Source organism: Apiotrichum porosum (assembly GCF_003942205.1).
Source record: "Apiotrichum porosum strain DSM 27194 chromosome Unknown scaffold_18, whole genome shotgun sequence".
NCBI classification, from domain to species: Eukaryota; Fungi; Basidiomycota; class Tremellomycetes; order Trichosporonales; family Trichosporonaceae; genus Apiotrichum; species Apiotrichum porosum.
This window is the reverse complement of record NW_021167125.1, coordinates 232,208-252,865: the sequence shown is the minus strand read 5'-3', so window position 1 is coordinate 252,865 and position 20,658 is coordinate 232,208. Positions and strand designations below refer to the sequence as shown.

General features: G+C 58.1%; 8 protein-coding genes and 1 non-coding gene across 9 annotated transcripts; 5 read left to right on the top strand and 4 right to left on the bottom strand.

The window, feature by feature from the left end:
- Positions 1-72: 72 nt before the first annotated feature.
- On the top strand, positions 73-1,951 carry EHS24_003755 (uncharacterized protein; the record flags this gene model as incomplete). Its single annotated transcript, XM_028619403.1, has 4 exons — positions 73-177; positions 264-959; positions 1,011-1,281; positions 1,401-1,951. The coding sequence occupies 4 exons, from the start codon at positions 73-75 to the stop codon at positions 1,949-1,951; spliced, it is 1,623 nt and encodes a 540-aa protein (XP_028472272.1).
- A 505-nt stretch (positions 1,952-2,456) lies between these two features.
- On the top strand, positions 2,457-3,915 carry EHS24_003754 (uncharacterized protein; the record flags this gene model as incomplete). The annotated part of the gene is made up of 4 exons (XM_028619402.1): positions 2,457-2,564; positions 2,661-3,428; positions 3,479-3,812; positions 3,908-3,915. 4 exons carry the CDS (start codon positions 2,457-2,459, stop codon positions 3,913-3,915), a joined length of 1,218 nt encoding a protein of 405 aa, XP_028472271.1.
- An 899-nt stretch (positions 3,916-4,814) lies between these two features.
- On the top strand, positions 4,815-6,869 carry EHS24_003753 (uncharacterized protein; the record flags this gene model as incomplete). The annotated part of the gene is made up of 4 exons (XM_028619401.1): positions 4,815-4,922; positions 4,963-5,727; positions 5,769-6,782; positions 6,828-6,869. The coding sequence occupies 4 exons, from the start codon at positions 4,815-4,817 to the stop codon at positions 6,867-6,869; spliced, it is 1,929 nt and encodes a 642-aa protein (XP_028472270.1).
- Positions 6,870-7,202: 333 nt separating this feature from the next.
- Positions 7,203-7,299, bottom strand: EHS24_003752. Its single transcript has one exon. It is a non-coding gene; the product is annotated as a tRNA-Glu (tRNA).
- Positions 7,300-8,029: 730 nt separating this feature from the next.
- Positions 8,030-12,123, top strand: EHS24_003751 (uncharacterized protein; the record flags this gene model as incomplete). Its single annotated transcript, XM_028619400.1, has 6 exons — positions 8,030-8,896; positions 8,935-9,833; positions 10,000-10,255; positions 10,299-11,084; positions 11,137-12,048; positions 12,091-12,123. 6 exons carry the CDS (start codon positions 8,030-8,032, stop codon positions 12,121-12,123), a joined length of 3,753 nt encoding a protein of 1,250 aa, XP_028472269.1.
- An 816-nt stretch (positions 12,124-12,939) lies between these two features.
- On the top strand, positions 12,940-13,801 carry EHS24_003750 (uncharacterized protein; the record flags this gene model as incomplete). Its single annotated transcript, XM_028619399.1, has 4 exons — positions 12,940-13,146; positions 13,191-13,278; positions 13,316-13,683; positions 13,730-13,801. 4 exons carry the CDS (start codon positions 12,940-12,942, stop codon positions 13,799-13,801), a joined length of 735 nt encoding a protein of 244 aa, XP_028472268.1.
- Positions 13,802-13,936: 135 nt separating this feature from the next.
- EHS24_003749 (uncharacterized protein) lies at positions 13,937-15,491 on the bottom strand (the record flags this gene model as incomplete). The annotated part of the gene is made up of 2 exons (XM_028619398.1): positions 13,937-14,442; positions 14,489-15,491. 2 exons carry the CDS (start codon positions 15,489-15,491, stop codon positions 13,937-13,939), a joined length of 1,509 nt encoding a protein of 502 aa, XP_028472267.1.
- A 598-nt stretch (positions 15,492-16,089) lies between these two features.
- EHS24_003748 (uncharacterized protein) lies at positions 16,090-16,482 on the bottom strand (the record flags this gene model as incomplete). The annotated part of the gene is made up of 1 exon (XM_028619397.1): positions 16,090-16,482. One exon carries the CDS (start codon positions 16,480-16,482, stop codon positions 16,090-16,092), a length of 393 nt encoding a protein of 130 aa, XP_028472266.1.
- A 602-nt stretch (positions 16,483-17,084) lies between these two features.
- On the bottom strand, positions 17,085-19,124 carry EHS24_003747 (uncharacterized protein; the record flags this gene model as incomplete). The annotated part of the gene is made up of 1 exon (XM_028619396.1): positions 17,085-19,124. The coding sequence occupies one exon, from the start codon at positions 19,122-19,124 to the stop codon at positions 17,085-17,087; it is 2,040 nt and encodes a 679-aa protein (XP_028472265.1).
- Positions 19,125-20,658: the final 1,534 nt, after the last annotated feature.

Here is a 20,658-nt window from a genome sequence, read left to right as displayed (position 1 = left end):
AGCCGTCGCCACCGCAGCTCTATTAACATTGCACCATTCACGCTCACTCTTCACATTACACATCCTGCCACCATGGCGTCAAGTGTATCACGCGTGCTACTGGGACCTGCGCACGAAGCGCTCGTGGAACGTATCCTACTGCATCTGGACTTGGAGTCGGTGCTGTCGGCGGCCAAGGTGAGTTTGCACCCCAAGTCTACAGTCACTGATGGGAGACTTGTACCAGCCTGAGCAACGTGGTGACTCGAAGCAAACGACTACAGCTACCACTTCGTGCCGCGTACTATGGCTTTCCTTCCAGCTACATCGACTTTGACCACCCCCTCTTCGGTGTTGCGCCTTCGCCCTTTGAGATGATCGAAAGGTGTATCGGCGTACAGAGAGGCTGGCAGAACCTCAAGCCCAAGGCCATAAAGCTGATCACCCAGCCAACCATGACGATCCAGCAGCTTGTGCCCACCTGTGGCCTGGTCATCATGGCGGGCACTACACTTCAGCAGCAGTGCTCTGGCCGCGGCAACGACCTTTACGGCTGGGTTGTGCGCGACCTGTACTCTCTGCGCGATGGCAACGCCGCCAAAGGTGCACCGTCGTTTTCTGCCACCTGTGACACTGCCTTTCAATGCCTGGCTGCCTCCCGTGAGGACAACATGGTCGCCACCGCCAGCATCACGCGCAATGGCAGCACCGTCGACGTCACGATACGGTTCTACATTCTCGAGCCCACCGACAAGCACCAGTGGAATGACGGTGATGACATTGTCGCTGTCCCCCATCCGGCAGCGGCCACCATCTCGTTCAATGAGAATGTTCGAGACCCTCCGGACCAAATGTTGGCAGAGTTACCGGACTTTGCCACCCCCACCTTTCAGCTTGGCCCCGACGGTTCGTTGATGCTCAGCATTGGGTACCCCCAGAGCACGAGAATGTGGAACTGGCGTACAGGGACTCAGACCATGGTACGTTTTGCTCTCCTATCTGTCGTGGACGTATTTCCACTAACCAAACAGTCCTTCTTAGGGGTTACGAAACCTTTCCTGGCACACCCGGTGTCCCGCTGGGGCCAAACGAGCTACTCTGTTTGGGGTCTTCCCAGGGAACAGCAGGCATGGCTGGTGACTGCTTCCGCCTACTTCAATCTGCCATCGCGGCAGAAATGTCGACTCGCCCAGAGCCTTGGTTCCGCCACCTGCCTTGCAGCGACACCACACACCGGAATGCCGTTGTGGCAGGGCGGTTTCACCCGCCCAGTGTGGCCAACGGTGGTAGGACTGCTGGATGGTATGTCAGCGCCGACCGCGACAACCGCCTCGTAATCATACAGTCCGTGGTTGAGCTGTTTTCGATCCCCCAAAACAAGTTTGTTTACAGAACCATCTCCACGCTCGTGCCATTTGCAGAGTTACAGCAGGCATCCCGGCAGTGGGTGGACCAAGGCGTTCAGAGCCTCAGCATGCCTCTCGAAACGTTTTCCGACAACGTCGACGTCAACATATGGTCCGAGTTCGCGCACACTGCCATATCAGGGTATCGTGCGGTCACTGTACACCTCCAGAGTGGCCTTCATGAAGGGCAGTTCGACTTCAGCTTGCATCTCACCGACTGGCGAGTCCGGGCCGAACGATACAAAGATTCCATTCACACTGGGCCATTTGGCGGACGCCCAGCATGCACCGTGCCTCTCCCTCCGCTGCCCGTGCCCGACGACCCGTTTGTACGGCGCCCATCATTCGCGGTGCCTCTATCGCCACCCCCGCTACTCGACGCTGTACCTCGGCAGCATAACGAAGCAGAGTGGATCGCTCTGGGTTCCCCGTGGGACCGCACTGTACCGGCAGCCAACGTGCTTCACACGCTCATCCCCAACTACGTTATTCGACACCGAGGGCAAAAGCGCACGGTTGCCAACATCTTTCTCGGGGTTGACCTCCATGAAGGCGACATTGAATAGGTCAAGGCCGATGCCGACCACCTGTACATTTGCCTGAAGCGATCATGCGATATCGTCTGTAACGACGGTCTCAAGCTTCTCGTGTTTGCCTTTTAGTGTACATAGTTTCTGATCTGCGGCGCTATGCACCGTCATCCATGTCACTCGAGCTCCATCACAGCAATGCTGTTATGCACCACTCACACAGACGGAGCCAAATTGCCATGGCGAGTGGCGCCCAAACCAGTCCCGCGCCGGCCCCACGCAGACATGCTTGGTGGTCTCAGACATATAGAGTATAGAGCCTGTTGCCATGCATGCGTGATGCATCGCTTGCCGCTTGTCGCACAGCACCTGTTGGTTGGCTTGATGGGCTCTATGGGTGTCGTGAACACGGGCCATCGCAGGCGGAGATAGGGTTGAATATTCCGGTCCCACACTGCAAAAACACACAAACACCGTCACCCGCCACACACTGCCCTTGACATTGTACACTCACCCATCAAACGCGCACCCATCAGCGACGATGGTATCCACCGCTGTATCAAGCGTGCTACAGCATCCGGGCCATGACTTCATCGTCGAGCGCATTCTCGCCGACCTAGACTGGCGCAGCATCCTCAACGCAGGCATGGTGAGTACCTTGGCGGCGTCGCCCGGCGTCACCTTCCACAAGACCAGCAGTGCAACCCATAATGGTCGAAACCTTCTTCACAGACGCTAATATTAGACCTGTACCAACCTCAGCAACATCGTCATGGGCAGTTCCCGTCTACAGCTTCCCCTGCGCGTGGCATACTATGGCCTTCCATCCAGTTACACGGACTTCGATCGCCCCATGTTTGCCGCCGACTTCCCTTCCCTTGGATACCGTCTGGACCGGCTGGTTGACCTGCAGCACCGGTGGATCAACCTGCAGCCAAGGAACATCACGATTTTAAAGAACGGCGACCGGTCGGAAATTCCCACTGGTGGTCTTCTGGTCAAGCCCAAGATGGGACCCGATTCTGCCGCCCGCGCCAACAGCGCGGACTGGATCAACCAGTCGACTGATGAATCCGATGAGTCCGATTTCAAACTCTTCTACGGCTGGATCGTCAAAGACGCATACGGTCTTGGGGATGATGCAAACCCGAAAGGGTGGATGCCTTCCTGCAAATTCACCTGCGACATGTGGTTCCAGAGTCTCGACGCATCTCGCGAGGACAATGTCGTCGTCGTGTCACGGACCAGGATCGTAGACAATGTCTTCCAAGTGACCCTCAGGTGTTATCTGCTGGAGCCAATTGGGGACCTCTCCTGGCACGATGGAGCAAAAATCAATGCCATTCCCCATCCAGAGGCGGTGCCGATCGAGTTCACGGAGACGTTTCGGGAATCTACGCACCACCACGACGAGTGCCACGTCCAACTCGGTCCCGGTGGGTCGCTCAAAACAGACCTAGGGCACCCTCAAAGTACCAGACAGTGGAACTGGCGCACCGGTCAGCAGATGCAGGTGAGTACCCTTGTCTTTGTTGCCAGGTAACTCTGGAAGCTGAACTGCAGGCTTTCTACGAGGTCCTGGACGAAGGGCGTGACCCAGCCGAATCTGCACTCTTGGGTGTGGGTGACATGATTGTCGCCAACACCTTTGGGGACCGCTGGGAGGACGAAGAGGGGCAGTATCATATCAACCACGACAACAGGAACGTTACGATCTCTCTTCTGCAAAGCCACGCCGTGACAGCTTCACCGCACGCGGTAAAGGAAGTGGCGCCACAATTCCAGTTCACCAAGGCCAACTGCAACAAGGCAACCGGCAGAGTCACTGGCCAACTCGTGTTCCCTCCACTGCAAGCGGCGGACCGCGCTTACGTCAATCCGTTCATCGTTGACCACGGTAACCGCCTTGTCATAGTGGAAATCACGACGAGTTCTTACTCCACTCCGGGAGGCCACCCGAAGGGCCACCTATCCGTTGTTCTGCCGACCAAGCTGCTTAAAGCCCTTCCTTGTGGAGAACAAGGACTCGTTGGTTGCAGCGAAAGTGTCCCACTTCAGGCACTGGGTGATCGAGTTGACGCACGGCCCGGAGATACCACGAGCTGTGTCAGTGGACTACGTATGTTTTCTGTAACACACCGACGCAGTGTTCCCTGGGGAGAAGAAAACACAGGCTTCTTCCACCGCTTCCTCCACCTCACGGACTACGGCTTCACGGACGAGAAACAGGATCGTCTTCATACCGCTCCCTTCGGCGGCCGTCCTCCTTCCACAGCTTCTACCCGCCCACTCCCCCGCTATTCAGAGGCTCCTGCTTCTGAAGACCCATTGTCCATTCCACCTGGCATTCGTCTCGGACACGCCTCGGATTCCACTCGCGAGAAAGGGAAAACGTATGCCCACGGGGCCGTGCCTTCCTACCCGATCCACGAACGGGGGCATCCTCGAACAACTGTCCCCCTCACTCTGGAACGCAACGACTATGTCGGTTGGTTCAAAGCGGATAGCAGCCACTTGTACCTGCACTTGTATGTGCGTACCAAAGTTATATATACTGACTCACCGGCTCTATGGCTGACGGGGACAGAACAACAGGTCCGTTTTGGTTATCCTATCCTTTTAACGATGAATGGGCAGCGCACTGTGTTCTTTAGTATGTTCTTAAGCAGAGGGATATGTTAGAGTCGGATACCCATATGTTCGCCAAGTTTCAAGTTTCAATTCATGTACAGACTCTCTGGTTGCATCCCCCGCTACATGGTTTGAGCGTGCTGGCTGTCCCTTTCACAACACTTGGGGGCGACATTTTCCCGTCTAGTTGACACCTAAAACCACACCAGCGCCCGCGCGCCCGTGTACATCTCCACGTTGCACTCTCCTCCCACATCCAACAACGACAATGGTATCTACAGCTGTCACTGCCGTTCTACAAGACCCGGGTCTAGAGGAGGTGGTGGAGCGCATCCTCGCCGGCCTCGATTGGCGCTCTATCCTGTCCGCTGGCATGGTGAGTCGCCTTCTCCAATACAACCGCTGATCCCACCCAGACGTGTTCCAACCTCAACAACATCGTCACTGGAAGCTCTCGTCTGCAACTCCCTCTTCGTGTCGCCTACTATGGTTTCCCTTCGAGCTACACCGACTTCGACCGTCCCATGGATGCCGACACGTTTCCTTCTCCAGCCGAGCGCATCGAGCGCTTGCTCTCTGTTCAGCGGAACTGGATCGAGTTGAGCCCATGTCGTCTGGAAACCGTCGACGGCCTACCCTTCATGCACGTCGCTACGACATCCGGCTTGTTCATACGCGCAGTGTCTGAAGCATCATTCAAGCGCTTTGACCTCGGCAGCCACATTCCAGTAAATGACAGAAAGCATGAACGCTGTGTTGCGTGGATCGTTTCCGACACCTACGCGCTGCGCGACCCAGAAGCCAAACTCTCCAGCTACGCGGTCATCTCCCCCGTACCCTTCGACCATTTTGCCGCGTCTCGCGAAGATAACATTGTGGCCTTGGGACAATCGTCCTGGGACGGCTCTTCCGTTCACGTCCAGCTCACATTCGCTCTATTGGAAACCAACACACACCCGAGCAATGGCAGCTCGATGTACGCCGTTCCTCACCCAGGCGCGGTCCCTATTCGCTATGTCGAACGGGAACGTGACTTTCGCGAGCTTTTCATGACCATGCCGGAAGGCGCTCCGCTCCCCACGAGCGAGATGCGCCTGGGTCCTGACAGCTCGGTCATGGTATCTATAGACCATTGGCAGAGCATCCGTATCTGGAACTGGCGCACCGGTGAGGAAAGACTGGTGAGTTTGTACCATTGGTAGCAGACACCGTTGACCACTAGGGCTTCTTCCCTAACCCCGTCGAGTTCCCTCTGGGTGCCTTCTTGCCTCTTGACAACGACAACATGCTGTGTCTCGGTCTGCCCAAATCGGAGAGCCATAGCTCGGAGACGGTTACGAACAACAACGCCAGCCTTGTCCTCCTGCAGAGTTCTTCTCAGCAATCGACTCTGTCCACCCAGCAATCGACCCCACCCGCTCAACAGTCGACGGCGTCCGCTCCAAAGTCAACTAAGGCTGCTCGCAAGGCACGGAAGAAGGCCGCGCAAAAGTCGAGAAAATCCGCCACCAAACTGGCATGGTTCGATTTCACTCTCGAGAACCAGGTCCAGCCCAACGGACTCATGCTGGGGAGTCTCAGACTGCCCAAGATAGACCTGTCCTATCGCTCCGCCCATTGGGTTATGGCCAGCGACCGTGACCTCAAGCTCCTCGGAGTCGATCTTCACTTCCGTGACTTTCAAGCTAATGAAAATGGACCGTCACGCTCGACATCGGTCGTCCTACCCCTTGCCCACATCAAGCAGCTGTTTGAAGCCAAACAGGCTACGCCAGTCATTCAAAACACGACTCTAGAGCAGGCGGGCACTGCAGCTGACATCTGTATCGGACGTGGACACATCATCTCAGCCGTTAGTGGGCTACGTGTCGTGCTTCTGGAACGGGGTGGCAGGGGATCGAACAATGTCATCGAGCACGACATTCACTTAACCGACTACGCGTTCAAGTCCGACGCCGATCGCATTCACATTTCACCCCTTGGTGGTCGCTCTCCAGCTCATGTACCTCCGATTCCCCGTCCACGAGAGCAGTCCTCGGTGGTTGGCCCGTTTGACCATGTCACCCCTTCCTGGGACTGCACCAAGAAACGTTGCCTAGAGCATAACTCCCTCCTGCCTTCGCATATTATGGAAGAAAATGGCTACCGTCACGCAACGGCGATCCTGGCCCTCACCGGTCCACCCGACTTTATCGACACCATCAGCGCAGACGCGGAGCACCTGTACATTCACTTCGTACGTGCCATTTGTGGCCAACGCAAAACTAATGTCGCGTCACAGGGCCACCCTCACTCAAACCGCATCGTTATCGTCTGCTTCTGAGAGGAATGTGCCATAACTGATGATGAATATTGTGAATATGTGCATTCCTATACTCGCGGACCTCTTCGTCAAGCTCTCGTGAGCTCGGATTCCACACCCGCAAAACCCGACCTACTGCAGATCAGCTGGGAGAGGTGTTCGCTCGCAGAGGATCGAACGCTGTTCTATCGCCGTGCTTTCTACACGTTGCCTCGAGGATGTGCACGGAGAGGACGCGGAAAAAGTGGAACTGCCGTTCAGCAGCAGCAGTCCTCGATTTGCTTTACCCCTCGTCTCGTTTGCCTCGTTCACGGCCACATGGCTGTGCTGCAATCCAATTAATCCAAAAAGTGATTCTCCGCCAGGGAGTTGAACCCTGCTCTACCGCGATATTCCAATTAGGAAACTCCCTATTGAGAGGCGGTTATACTAACCGATATACTAGCGAAGATGTGATGTTTACGTAAAATGACAATGCGACTGGAGCTTTTCGATGCCATCTGAAGGCTTTCAAGAGCATGCACAGGTGCGTGGAGACAGTATAGTGTACAAGACGTCGGTCTACATGTCTTGCAAAAAGAATTTGAGCCAGAAAAGGCAAGGAAAGTTGCAGAATGGGTACGGAAATGGGATGTGATATTTACCTGCAAGTCGCCGAACATTCCGGCTTTCACCGAAGCCCGTTTCTCAATCGCCTGGGTCGTTGTTGTGCGAGGTAGACTTCTTCCAATGCAGATGAAGGTCCACAGGATTGCTTTGAGGGAGATACCGTGTGTTTTACTCAGTTAACACACGGGCTGGTCGATTATGACGGTCCTGTTGGTTACAGTCTGAATATTCCGCCATTTTGGCCATTTAAATGACAATTGTCCCACTTTCTGACCGCTGTATGTGTATTGGAAGCTACGCTGCACGTCCGCATAGTCACGCACAACATTCTATATGTTTGGAGGTTGTATTAGAAGGACTGGTTTGCAAGAGACGCTCTGGTGATGGCGGTCAGCTGGTCCCGTGCTCGACACACACACACACACACACACACACACACACACACGGAAACGTGGGAAGCGACAGAGGCCAAGCGCTTTGCCAGGTGTCCTGGCATCGACTGTGTTCTGTCGTTCTATCTTTTCCTCGTTCTCTCATTCTCTCCCCTACCCACGTCCCATACCCTCCTCGCCATGACACCCAGCGCGGTGTGCCGGATCTTTCAAGAGCCAGGTCACGAGCACCTCGTCGCCGACCGCATTCTCGCTCTTCTCGATTGGCGTTCAATTCTGTCCATCGGACAAACGTGCACCTACCTCAACAAACTCGTCACAACCCGCTCCAGTCTCCAGTTACCTCTACGTATTGCCTACTATGGCTTCCCGCCATCGTATGCCGACTTTGACCATCCGATCTCTGGACCAACCAGTTCGGCAGCCGCGCGACTGGACCGCCTGATCGACATTCAGAAGGGCTACATGCGTCTCAAGCCAAAGCGCATACAATTCCTCCAGTTATCGCCTCCCTTGACGACATGGGTCGCGACTTGTGGCCTGGTCGTGGCTGGTATCAACGAAAAGGGTCCCGAGCCAGGTTCAAGTGAGAACAAGACCTGTGCCATGCTTGCCAGCGGCTGGCAGGTCTACGACACTTTCCAGCTCCGTGACACTGGCAATAAGCCGCAACCGGCATTCACTGTCTTGTGCGATACACCCTTCCAACTCTTCGATGCTTGCCGTGAGGACAACCTGGTAGCAACGTCCAAGGTAGACCGCCTTGATAACGACCTGTTCCGCGTTACAATCCGCTTCTTCCTTTTGGAGCCGCGCATTGGCACATGGGAGGAGAGCGTGGATGCCATCCCCCACCCTCTGGCCAACAGGGATACCATTACGTTCTACGAAGTGTGCCGTGAGAGCCAGTTTGATGAAAGCATACGAGAGCTCTATTGGGATCGGATGTGCCCACTTCAAATTGGTCCGGACGGCTCCCTTACTGCCTTTCTAGGCGACCTTCACAGCACCCGGCTGTTTAACTGGAGGACCGGAGAAGAGTTAGCAGTGAGCTGGAAACAAAAGGTCAAAATCTGACATCACAGTGCTTCTACCCACGGACGGACGGATTCAGCTCCCTCCGAAGCGTACCTCTTGGTGATGATTCGCTCTTGGTCACGGGGTACGACGGAGGTGTTCACCACAATACGGTAGGCACTTGCGATGACCACCGCAATGTCTCCCTGGGTATCGTCACAGGCGACACGAGTGATCACAGTGACCCCGATCCTTGGTTCTACTTGTCGACTGGCTCTGTTGCTGGTCGCCTTCGCTTGCCGGACTGGTACTCGTATGGTTTATCCGACGACCGCTCCCTCGGCATCGACTATCATAACCACCTGCTGGCTATCAACTCATGCGTCACCCACTACAAGCCGAACGGCGAACCACGTTGTCTTGTCAACACCTCGACCGTGCTAAAGATTGCAGACATCAAGAAATCTGCCCAGGCGCAGCGCAAAGCCAACCTCTCCCACCTTATCTTCCCCCTTCGCCAGATGAAGACCGAGGTCGACTTCTCCGTCGCTGCGGGTGTTGTAACTACCATCATTAGCGGGTACCGAGCGTTGGCAGTTGTGAAAAAGCAATCCCAAGATCAGCATTATCGATACAAGATCCATCTGACACACTATTCATTCAAGGCCGGCGACGACCCCGTCCATACCGCCCCCCTCGGAGGCCTTCCTCCTCAGAACCCACCCGTTCCACCCCTTACCAGCACCCCCCAGCAAGTCGAAGCTGGCATTTCCGAGCCGTGGGACGCGACTCGAACCCCGGGCGAGTGGGGGAGCGAAATGTTGCCTGAGCTGCTGGTCCATGAACCTGGCTGGCTCCGTACCTCTGCCGCTCTCACACACGAAGTCCTTGGCGGGACCCGATACGATCGATACGTCCAAGGCGACGCAAGCAACGTCTATGTCTCCTTTGCAAGTGGTTTAGAGTGGTGTTTTTGTTGACATCACAGGGATCCGAAATGCTTATTCTCTGTTTTTAAGCTCGCTAGGGACCAATCGTCCCCATGCTTGGTCGCGTTATCTCTAGGAAGGTTCACGAATTCACGACATGGTTGTGCACAAGGTTATGCATAACTCTGATTTCATAAAGGACAGTCGTGACTGGGTCAGGCCGACGGAAGCAAGTTTCCGCCTCGGTGGCAAAACACCGTCATCTACTGCCCAACGGATCGTCCTCTTCTTTCGTCACGCTTCCATCCACTCTTCACGCTTCACACACCTTCCACACATCCACCTCATTGACATGGAGCCCTCAGCGGCCACCAGAGTCTTTCAGCGTCGTGGCCACGAGTGGCTTGTCGAGTGCATGCTCGGGTACCTCGACTGGCGTTCGATTCTGCGTGCCGGAATGGTAAGCTGAGCGAAATGGGCAGCAAGGACGTCACTGATGTCAGGCCTGCACAAACCTCAACGACATTGTGACTGGTAGCTCCCATCTTCAGCTGCGCCTGCGTGCCGCCTTTTATGGATTCCCCTCCAGCTACGCCGACTTTGACCACCCGCTGTACGATCCATTCCCATCAACCTCGGAGCGGATGGAGCGACTCTTAGAGGTCCAAAACAACTGGGCCAACCTAAAGCCCAAACAGATCCACGTCTTCCGGTACAAGACTTCATCCACTCACTATAGGGTCACATGTGGCCTTATCATCGCCCCCAAGGCCTCTCACTCATGGGGTGGCACCGGTCCCACGTCAAGTTGGAATTCGTGGTGGATTTGGGACGCGTACAACCTGCGCGACACGCCCTACTCTGCCGACACGTACAACCTGCGCAACGCCAACCCCACAAGCCCACAACCCATCGCGGTGGCAATGGTTGATGATTTCGAGGCCATGGACGCGTCCCGAGAGGACAACCTGGTCGTCGTCTCCCACACAAAGCTCGTCAACGACGATTTCCACGTCACGCTGTCGTTCTTCCTGTTGGAACCTCCGCCTGAGTGGGATCCGCTGAGACTGTTGGACCCAAATGACCCGATGGGCGCGCACTACCGAGCTGTCCCTCACCCCGATGCTGCGACGATTACGTTTTCGGAGCGTTCGAGAGACCCCGGGTCCAACAAGCCGAAACGTATGGTGTGTAGCGTCAAACTCGGTCCCCATGGAGCCCTGATGACTACGATGAACCGTCACAACAGTACTAGGTTGTGGAACTGGCGAACTCGAAAACAAAAGCTGGTACGTTGAGCTGCATGCCTTCATTGCTGACCCCCAGTGTTACCACCCACAGAACCAGTTCATCTTCAATCGCGACACCTTGGTAATCGGATACGGCCATCTGCTGTGTGCCGTTCACGACAAGCCCAAAACGGATGAGAGCGACCGCCACCCGCGCCAGAATCTCGCCTTGGCCCTCCTCCGAAAAAGGTCGGCTACTTCCAAGAAGACCGAGGAACAGCCATGGTCGGAATGGATCAGGTTTACCAGAGGAACAGTGTGGAGCCGATTCTGGCTCCCACATCTGTACGCAGCACGTTCTCCTGAACTAGCCACGGACCGGGACGGACGCCTGTTGGTGATGACGACAGGTGTGAAGACCAGGTTCTCGGCGAAGAACAACCCGCGGTCTGTCACTACGGTCGTCCCCCTGCGTCAAGTTTATAGCGCATTCAATAATCAGCGTCCACAGCCTGGTGAAAACATGGCCCATCCCCAGGCGTCGCTCGAGATTCTGCCGAATGGAGTGGATATCACCACTGCTTCCAAACCCACGTCCACCGACCGCACCCAGTCCGCCGTTAGTGGAATGCGCGTGGTTAATGTCGAGTGGCAGAACAACATCCCCACCCACCACCAGGGTCGTCATTACAACCGCTTCAATCTTTTCCTCACAAACTATTCGCTCAAGGGCGGGAGGCACCGAGACTACGTGCACCTTGGACCCCTTGGTGGCCGCCTGCATTCAAGTGCTCGCGAGGCCCCTCTCACACGGGAACAGCAGACGATCCCCATCACGGAACGGCACATCTCAGGAGCCTGGGATTGGGGGTGCGACCCTTTCACCCAGTCGCACCCGCTCCTCCACCAATGCCAGGTCCACGACGCAGGATATCAACGCACGGCCGCCGCTCTCGCCGTCCTCCAGCAAGATTTCAGGCTCGCATCGGTCAAGGCTGACGCCGACCACCTATACCTGTTCAGCGTGAGTGTCCACGGCACTGGACATGCAGTACTGACGCAGCAGAGCTCCCGGTCTCTCGTCATTCTCTCCATTTAAACGCTCGTAGTTAGTAACGCAATACCATGCCCATGTACCCATGTCCAACCCCCCCCCCCACGGTGACACCATTGTTCTGTACAACGCCAAGCCTCGTCGCTTGCTGAGTGAAGCTCGGGCACGATGTTGCGGGCCGCTAAATGCGCTTGGACCGCCGAACGCCGATGGACCGGGGGACCCCATCTGGGGCAGCAGTCCGATGCTACGACGTCCGGTGCAACGTCCGGTGCAAAGGTGGGCATGTGCCTTTGTCGACTCCAGGCCCCCGAGTAATGGGTACGGTGAAAGGTGAAGGGTTTGGACGCGACGTGCGCGCGCCACGCCAAGCGGCCAAACCCAAGCAAGTGTTAAGAGATCTCTACCCGCCTTTGTTCGTCCGTTCCTGGTGAAAAGGGTCGTTTTTTTCAACATCTCTTATCAAATGATCGGACGTACCAGTCTGCGCCAAGCCACCGCAGGTACCTCTCTTTGAATCCTTGGCAGAGCACCGAGGGTCGCAGACGGCAGAGCCAGCGGCCAGCGGGCCGGTGGTAGTGTCGATCGGCAAAAAGATCTATCTCGGCGGTGGGCTACGTTGGCCGAATGGGGTCTGACATGTAGGGCAGTGCGGGGAGGATGGACCTGTGGGGCGACACGACGCGCGGTACTGGTGATGCAGAGCAAGGTGCCAAGACGCAAGCACTGCTCCCCATGGACATCGCTTAGCCCCATCAAGAACGTGGGGTGAGTAAGTGGTGACTTGTTGACCGACTATATAGGCGAGGTGGGACGGCATGTGCTGTGAGGCGCCACCTCCATTGACCGACACATTTTGCCATGTCCTCCAACGCCGTCGCCAACCTCACCCTGCCGCTGCTCTCTGGCAACGCGGCGTGGGCGGCGCAGATGAATGCCACCAACTCGACATTCCTGCCCACGCTCGCGGAAGCGCAAGCCCCGCCCGTCGTCTGGATTGGGTGTGCCGACTCTCGTGTGCCAGAGAGCGTCATCACCAACCAGCTCCCAGGACAGATCTTCACCACTGTGAGTGTCGCCCACGCAAGAGTTAGTCAAGGCTGACATGGCAGCGCAATATCGGAAACCAGTTCCATACCAACGACGACTCGGCCCAGGCCGTCGTCGAGTATGGCATTGGCCACCTGAATGCGTCGAACGGTGGGTACCAGAACGCAGGAGAAGACTAACCTTCCAGTCGTCGTCGTCGGCCACACCAACTGTGGTGGTGTCAAAGCCGCTTATGCCGCCGGCGCACCTACAGCCACCGACTCGTCGAGCCACGCCCACGCCACAGAGCCCGAGTCCTCCGACACCTGCTCTCGCCGCCGCAGCTATTTCGCCCGCTCCGCCTCGGAGAACAGCACCGAGGAAGCCGAGGAAGCCAACGACCCTCTGAACAACTTCCTTGCGCCGCTCATTGACCTGCGCCGGGCACTGCCGCCCAACGCGACCGTCCTCGACCTCACCGTCGCCAATGTCCGGGCTGGCGTCATCCACGTTGTCAACTCGACGACGATCCAGGACGCCTGGGCTGCTGGTCGCGAAGTCTGCGTCCATGGTTGGGTGAGTGGCATCCATAGGAATAGGGAATGTGTGCTGACGTCTATAGCTCTACGACCTCGCCTCTGGCCTGATCCAGGACCTGGGCTTCACCACGTGCTCCGACTCGACGGTCAACTAGACCCAGTGGACATAACACAGCACATGTATAGAGACCGGGGGAGCCCATGATAGACGGCCATGCATGCAGGTACATACATGCCGGCACACGGACCATCACAAACTAAAATGTACATTCCAAAAACAAAACACCAAATTATGACACAATAACAACCCCGCTCCCGCTAGGCGAGTCCTCTACACCCACTTCCTTGACCTCGACGACCCCGAGGTCCTTTGCGTTGTCCTCTTTCTCGATGCTGTCCTCCGAGTCCTGCACCGCGGCGCCAATCACGTCTCCGTCCTCCTCGCAGAGCACCATGCCTTCCCACTCGGTCTCGAGCGCAAACTGCTGCTTGCCAATACGCGTGAGATAGTCTTCGCGGGTGAGGAAGGTGACGCGGTCCGACTTGATCTGCGCGAGGCGCCCGGCGTCCTGTTCCTCGGCCCCAGAGCCCACCTCGAGGCATCCCCACACCAGGCGGCGGAACACCTCGCGGCACACGCCGGGCGACGTGCCGTCCGGCAAGTCGAGCCACTCGCAGCTCATGTCGTCAAAGTCCACGAGGATGATCTCGGCGCCGGACCCGCACATCATGAGCAGGGTGAGGAGGAAGAGCTTGAGCGGGGGCTCGTCGTCGTCGCTTGCGGGGGTGTACGTTTCTGAGAGCATGTCAGTGGAGGTTTCTGGTATCCCCCGGAAACTCACCTCCGTCGAGGTCTGCCACGGTGAAGATGATGACAATCTCGCTGAGGGGCGTCGCGAGCGAGCCGATGGTCTGTTCCAGCGCCTTGAGGACCTTGGGCTTTGTGGGGTGCGAGGGGATGATGTTGAGGACAAACTTGGTCGTGCAGAGGGGCGACTTTGGGCGGCTGGACGTGGATAGCAACGACGTCGAGCGGCGACGAGCCTGCGACAGGGCATGTGAGGACTGTTCCAACGCGACGGCGTCGCCATTGATAATCTCGGACGGCGTAATGGGCAACGACGACCTGCGCTCGACGACAAAGTCGCAGTCGTCCTCGGCGTCCCCTGTATCTTCCTCGTCCGGGTTGGGTCCATCCCACGGCCCAAACTCATAGTTCATGCGCCAGTGGAAGATGATCAGTGTCGGGACGGAAATCGGCCAGTCGTCCTTGAACCCGGACGACGGCACGTTGAGGATGCGCACAGTGTGCAGGTTGGGCGTCACCTCGGCCAGCAGCTGGAGGACGGGCGGGAACGCGATGCCGTCAATGTCGGCAATCTCGGTGGCGGCGTAGAGCTCGGGCGCACGCTCGCGCGGGATGAGGGCATGGGCAATGGTCACGTCCGAGACGCGTTCGGTGTCGCTGTCACAGGCGGCGCAGGCGGCGCAGTCGTCGCAGTCGCATTCGTTCTCGGCGCATGGCTCAACCTCGTCGCGGCCTTGGGCGCCTGCGTCTGTGCCTGCGTCTGCCTCTGGCGCGTCGGCAGCCGTGAGCGCCTGGGAAAAGTAGTCGATGAGCTCGGGCTCGTCGGTGGTGTCCTCGAGGGCCGCAAACGGTGCGGGTGTGAGCGGCCTCGGGAGGGGCGAGTTTGTGTACCGGTGGTGGATCGCGACCTTGTTGGGCTCTTCGTCCGCCATGCCGACGACGATATGGCTGGCGAGATGGGCGACGCTGGTGGAAGGAGGCTGACTGTCCCCAGGGACATGGAGCAGTCCATCGTCTGGGGCGGACGTGTTATCCATGGTCGGTGGCGAGGGGCTGGCCTAGGCAGGTGTATGGTGGAAAGGAAAAGAGAGTTGCTCGGAGAGGAACACGAAATAACAACGTGTTGATGATGATGATGAATTAGAAGGCAACGTTCTCGCAGCACACACACACGGCTACTGCCCAGATCTAGAACAATGAGTTGTGCAGTCTCACACCCGCCAAGACTGCTGCCGAGAGCGCCATCGCCGGCAATGTACCGGACAGCACCGCCAGGCCACCGCCAGCGGTCCCCGCCGACGTCCCGACACGGCGCGTCCACGCCACTTGCGGAGGTGGCGCCGCCTACAAAGCGAGATATTGATTGTTCGTCCCTTATCATCCACGTGCTTGTTCTCACACGCAACCGACCAGTCCGACCGCACCAGACTATAGTCATATGCACGGGGTGACATGAGCGCAGCACGCAGGTACGCAGGTCAGTCGGTCAGAACACATGCCGGCGGTATGTGGCAAATAGAACGCAAGAATAGCGCAAAAGAACGTAATAATGGCCCGTTTGCGTATATCAGGCTGCGTATATCTCGGAGACGCTCCGTCTCGGTGTCTATCCCCCCCCCCCTCGCTCTCCTCCCCTCATTCCAGCTCGTGGACAGCGGACGTGAGCGCGCCGCCAGCGTTGCCCGTGTTGACCACGCCGCGGGGCTCAAAGAGCATGGCAGACACCTCCTGTGCGGCCCTTGGGCGGTGCTCGACGCCGCGCGGCACGACGTACATGTCGCCCGGGCCGAGGTGGACGGTGGTCTCTTCTGGTGCGCTGTTCTCCGCCGTGGGGGCGGGACGCATGTCGATGGCGAGCTCGCCCGCGATGACGAAGAAGAGCTCGTCGACGGGGTGGTCGTGCCATACAAACTCGCCCAGGAGCTTGACGGCCTTGACCTCTTGCTCGTTGACGGTGACGAGGCGGTGGGGCTGCCATGGCTGGGAGATCTGCGACAAGGCGCTGTGGATGTTGCGGACCTGGCTCATGATGGTAGGTGCGTGGGTGTGGCCTGTGCTGGGAGGAGGTTCTTCGGGTTCTTCTGGAGCGGGCAGGGAATGTGGGAGTGGGGGACCTGGGTGGTGAGTCGCCGTTCTCAAGCGTTGGGTTAAAATGGGGTTGCAGCTGGCCTGGCCGGGAAATCGAGTCGATCACAACGGTGTTGCTGAACAAGACCGTCTCAGTACCAGTCTGCTTAGCTGCCTAGCTGTCTTCTTGTTGACCCACGCGACGCTCGTGTTCCATCGTCGTCATATGATCCATCGTGTTCTCCAGAACTCTAGATCTCGGCTCCCTGCGTGAGTCGAACGGCATTCGGCAAGTCCCGGGTAGATGCGCTTACGTCAGCACCCCTGGTGTCAGCAACACCAAATAGCCACCCTCCCAAAGGTCACAGTACTCAAAGCACGTGTCAGTCTGCAGATGCTGCTGCACCTTCTTTCGTCACCGGGACTGCATGGTACTGGTCAAAGGAATGGCTTACAGGCACAGCCTGTGTGAGCAAAGATAAAGATAGGTATCAATGGTGCACAAAGAAGAAAGGGTGTTGAAACCCGGGGCTTTGGGAGAGTGGCAGCTGGGCGCTCAGAGCTCAGACGTTGCCGTGGATGCGCGAACGGCGGCGCATGCACTTCTTCTTGGTGGGCGTCGGCGACGCGGCAGAGGCGGTGCCGTTGCCCGCGGCCGTGCCGTTGCCAGCGACACCGGGAGTCGGGACCGTGTTGTTTCCAGCGACACCGGGAGTCGCGGCCGTGCTGTTGTTGTCGGCGACACCGGGCGTAGCGACACCAGGCGTGGGGACGGGGTCGGTTCCGTTCGCGGTCGACGCTCCAGGCGACGAGGCTTCAGTGGCCGCACCGAGGTCTGCCGAGGCCGCTCCAGTGGCTGCTCCGGTCGAGTCGGCAGGGACGGTCGAGTCGACGGCGGACGGATCGGGGACCGCAGCGAGGCCCTTGCCCGGAACGCTGGCGCTGGCGGTGGGTGCGGCGTCGGATCCCGAGGTGGCAGAGGCGGCAGCCATCGGGGCACTGGAACCGCCCGTCTCGTTGGCTGGTCCAGTGGACGCCGGCGCAGCAGCAGACGTGACGACGTCGGCGCCGCCGCCGCCGCCGCCGGCAGACCCGTTGGCCTGGCTGCCGTCTCCGCCCTGGAGGACGCCGACGGTGGCAAACCACGCGTCGGGAGGGGGCGAGGGAGCGATGCCGTTCGGGTGCCACCTGGTGGACGGGAGGCCCTCGTTGATGTCATAGTCGGCGGCAGCGACGACGGCGCCGGGGGTCCAAGTGTCAAACGCCGACGAGTCCGACTGGCCAAAGACCGAGTCGACCTTGTTCTTTGCCGTCGTGGCGTCCTTGTTGTCTGCAATGTCGGCGGCGGTGCCCGTGTTCCACTTGCCGAGGTTGGGCGCGACGGCGCCGCAGCAGTAGGTCTGGTTGTCGTAGGGCTCAAAGTAGGCCTCGTCGCCCCACGCCGAGTGGTCGTACGCGCTCATGGCCGTGCTGCCAAAGTCGATGGCGACGGGGACGGGGTAGCGTGCCGAGGTCTGGAAGATGGCGTTGGGCGCGGTCCAGCCGGGCGTGACGCCCTTGTTGCAGTTCTTGGGCTTGTCGTCGCCGGCAGACAGGTCCCACCGAGCGTTGCATCCAGGCAGGTCGGACAGGGCACCGCCATAGCCCACGTCCTCGTCGGGGATCATGCCGGCGAAACGGCAGTTGCGACCTTTGGTGACGTCAAAGTACTGCTTGAGGGGCCCGCAGTCGCCGGCGTCGTCTTCGGTCAAGCACTGGGTGATAGCCTCCTTGAACGGGTCGGCTTCCCAACCAAAGACATAGTCGCCGTGGCTGGTGGTTCCGAGCGTGTCTCCCGTGGCGAGGATCAGACGGTTGACCGTGCCGCTCGACGACCACATGGACTTTTGGCGGTCGGACAGCTTAAAGTAGATTTCCAGGTGCATGTTGGGGTACTTGATCGGGTGCGAGGCCGGGCAGTTGGTGCCGGCAAACGGGTTCATCCAGGTCACCCCACCTCCAACGTCGATGGGGTAGGTGATGTGGGCCTGGTGGTCGCTCGAGTCGAGCGACTGGTTGGCCCAACCACACGAGGGGAACGTGACCGTGAGCATGACCTGTTTGCAGCCGCCGGGGAAGGAAGTGGCGTTGGGGAGGTATGGCCTGTTGTCGTCCGTGTTCTGCTGGTCACACGTGTATCCGAGAGCATGCGAGGCCATCTGAGGACGGTAAATGTCACGGCTGCCGGCCTCGCCGGCCAGCATGCGGAAGCCTGGGGGGAACGGTTGGGTCTTGTCGGAACGCGTAAAGTAGTACGCACGGCCGCCGTTGGACATGAGCGGCTCGTACTTTCCCTCGTCGTTGATAAAGTAGATCATGGGCACCCAGTAGTTGGACTTGTCGACTGAAATCGACGCCGTCGTGCAGTCGGCCTTCAAGAGCTCGTCGGGCGAGTTGAGAACGCTGCGAAAGTTGTTGGCGCCGTGGATCTGGTGCGTGTGGCCGCTGATACCGCCCGGGTTGACAATGGGGTCCATGCGCGACGAGACAAGAGGGTGAATGCCCACGAAGAAGGCCGACGCGCTGTGAAGCGTCGCCAGGATGGCGAGCGTCGGGAACAGCATAGCGGTGGAGCGGTGGTGAGCTGTGTGAGCTGTTGGCTGGTGGGAGTGTTCGCGCTGCGAAGGGAAGGAAAGGGAGCGCTTCGAAATGAAGGCAAGTTTTCTCGAGCAAACGAGTGGACGCGGTGGGTTCGTGAAAAGGAGTGTGGGAGCTGTCGAAGCACCAGGCAGTCGACGAGGCTTGATGAAGAACCGGAGAGCGAAAGAAGAGAATGTGGGGTGGGGGGGACGAGAAAGGAGTGAGAGAAAGAGACTAAGAGAGAAAAGGAGAAGAGCAGACATGCATGTTGTGTAAGTACTTGTGCGTCTGTGTGTGCGCGCCCAAGCGGCCCATGTTGTGTTGCCTGTCGCCTTGCCTTGCTTCCGCCGAGGGCAAGAAGCACACGAGAGAGAGAGAGAGTTATGGTTCTTTGCAGAGGGGGACGAGCGAGGGGGTTGCGCGGGTTGGAGGGTTGGGTTTGGGCCAGACGCGCGTCTGGCATGTGCACCGTGTACGCACTCCTTCCAGCCGTCCACAGGCCACCACTGCAGCGCTGAAGCGTTGAAGCGTTGGGCATGGACATGCATGGGACCATGCATCATCCTGAAACGACTCTCCAGACGCGCATATGCACTCCCGACGGGTGCCGCGGCGGCATGACGCCGTTTGACGCGTCCGGCGCGTCGTCGTGTGCCACAACACCCGCCTGCACATGTTGCACACATGCCGGCACACACACTTTTAAAAGGTGCTCTCGCTCAACAGCGTTTCTCCCCCTAAAACGACACTCTAATCTGCAATCGTCTCATGCATACCGGGTCCACGAGGCACCGGCACCACCGGCATCGATGGCTTTTCCGGCCAGAGCTGCATGGGAAGGGGGGGGACGTCCATCGGGCCATCGAATGTGCCAACGACGGAGCGCACAAGTCGAGGCCTTTGAGGGGGGAAGGGGTTCTCTCAATTCACAGGATCACCAGGACCCATATAACAGGTCGCGTCTTGTTCCACACCGTCCACATCTCCCCCGTGCGTCCTCTCGGCATGCCCAACCTTGCAACCTTGCTACCATCCCTGGTAGTCCCGAACAGGAGCCTGTTACGTTGGCGCAAAGGGACGCAGGCAGGCAGACAGGCTCTTCAGTCGGGCGGCGCGAGCGGGACGATCAAACCGTCGTCCTGGAGCATGTGCGGCCTTTGCACCTCGTTGCCCTCGAAGAAAAATAACATGACAAAAAAAAGCTACCGACACCCAGTTGCTGTTTTGCTCCGTCACACCCGGTCTCGACCTCGTTTCAGATGGATGAATGCCAAGCTCGGTGTCATGGACGCAAGGTTGGCCAGTCCAGTCCATTGACCATGTATACATGCTACAAAGGGACACCATATGTATATACACACACACCTGGAAAAAAAAAACAGAAACTAAAACTAAAACTCTGTATTAAAAACTAAAACTAAACCCAACTATATGTATCCTAATTCCTGTTCAAAAGACGGTGGCAACAGCCGCCGCACTCACCACCACCCCAGCCAGGACGAGGGCCATGTCAACGCT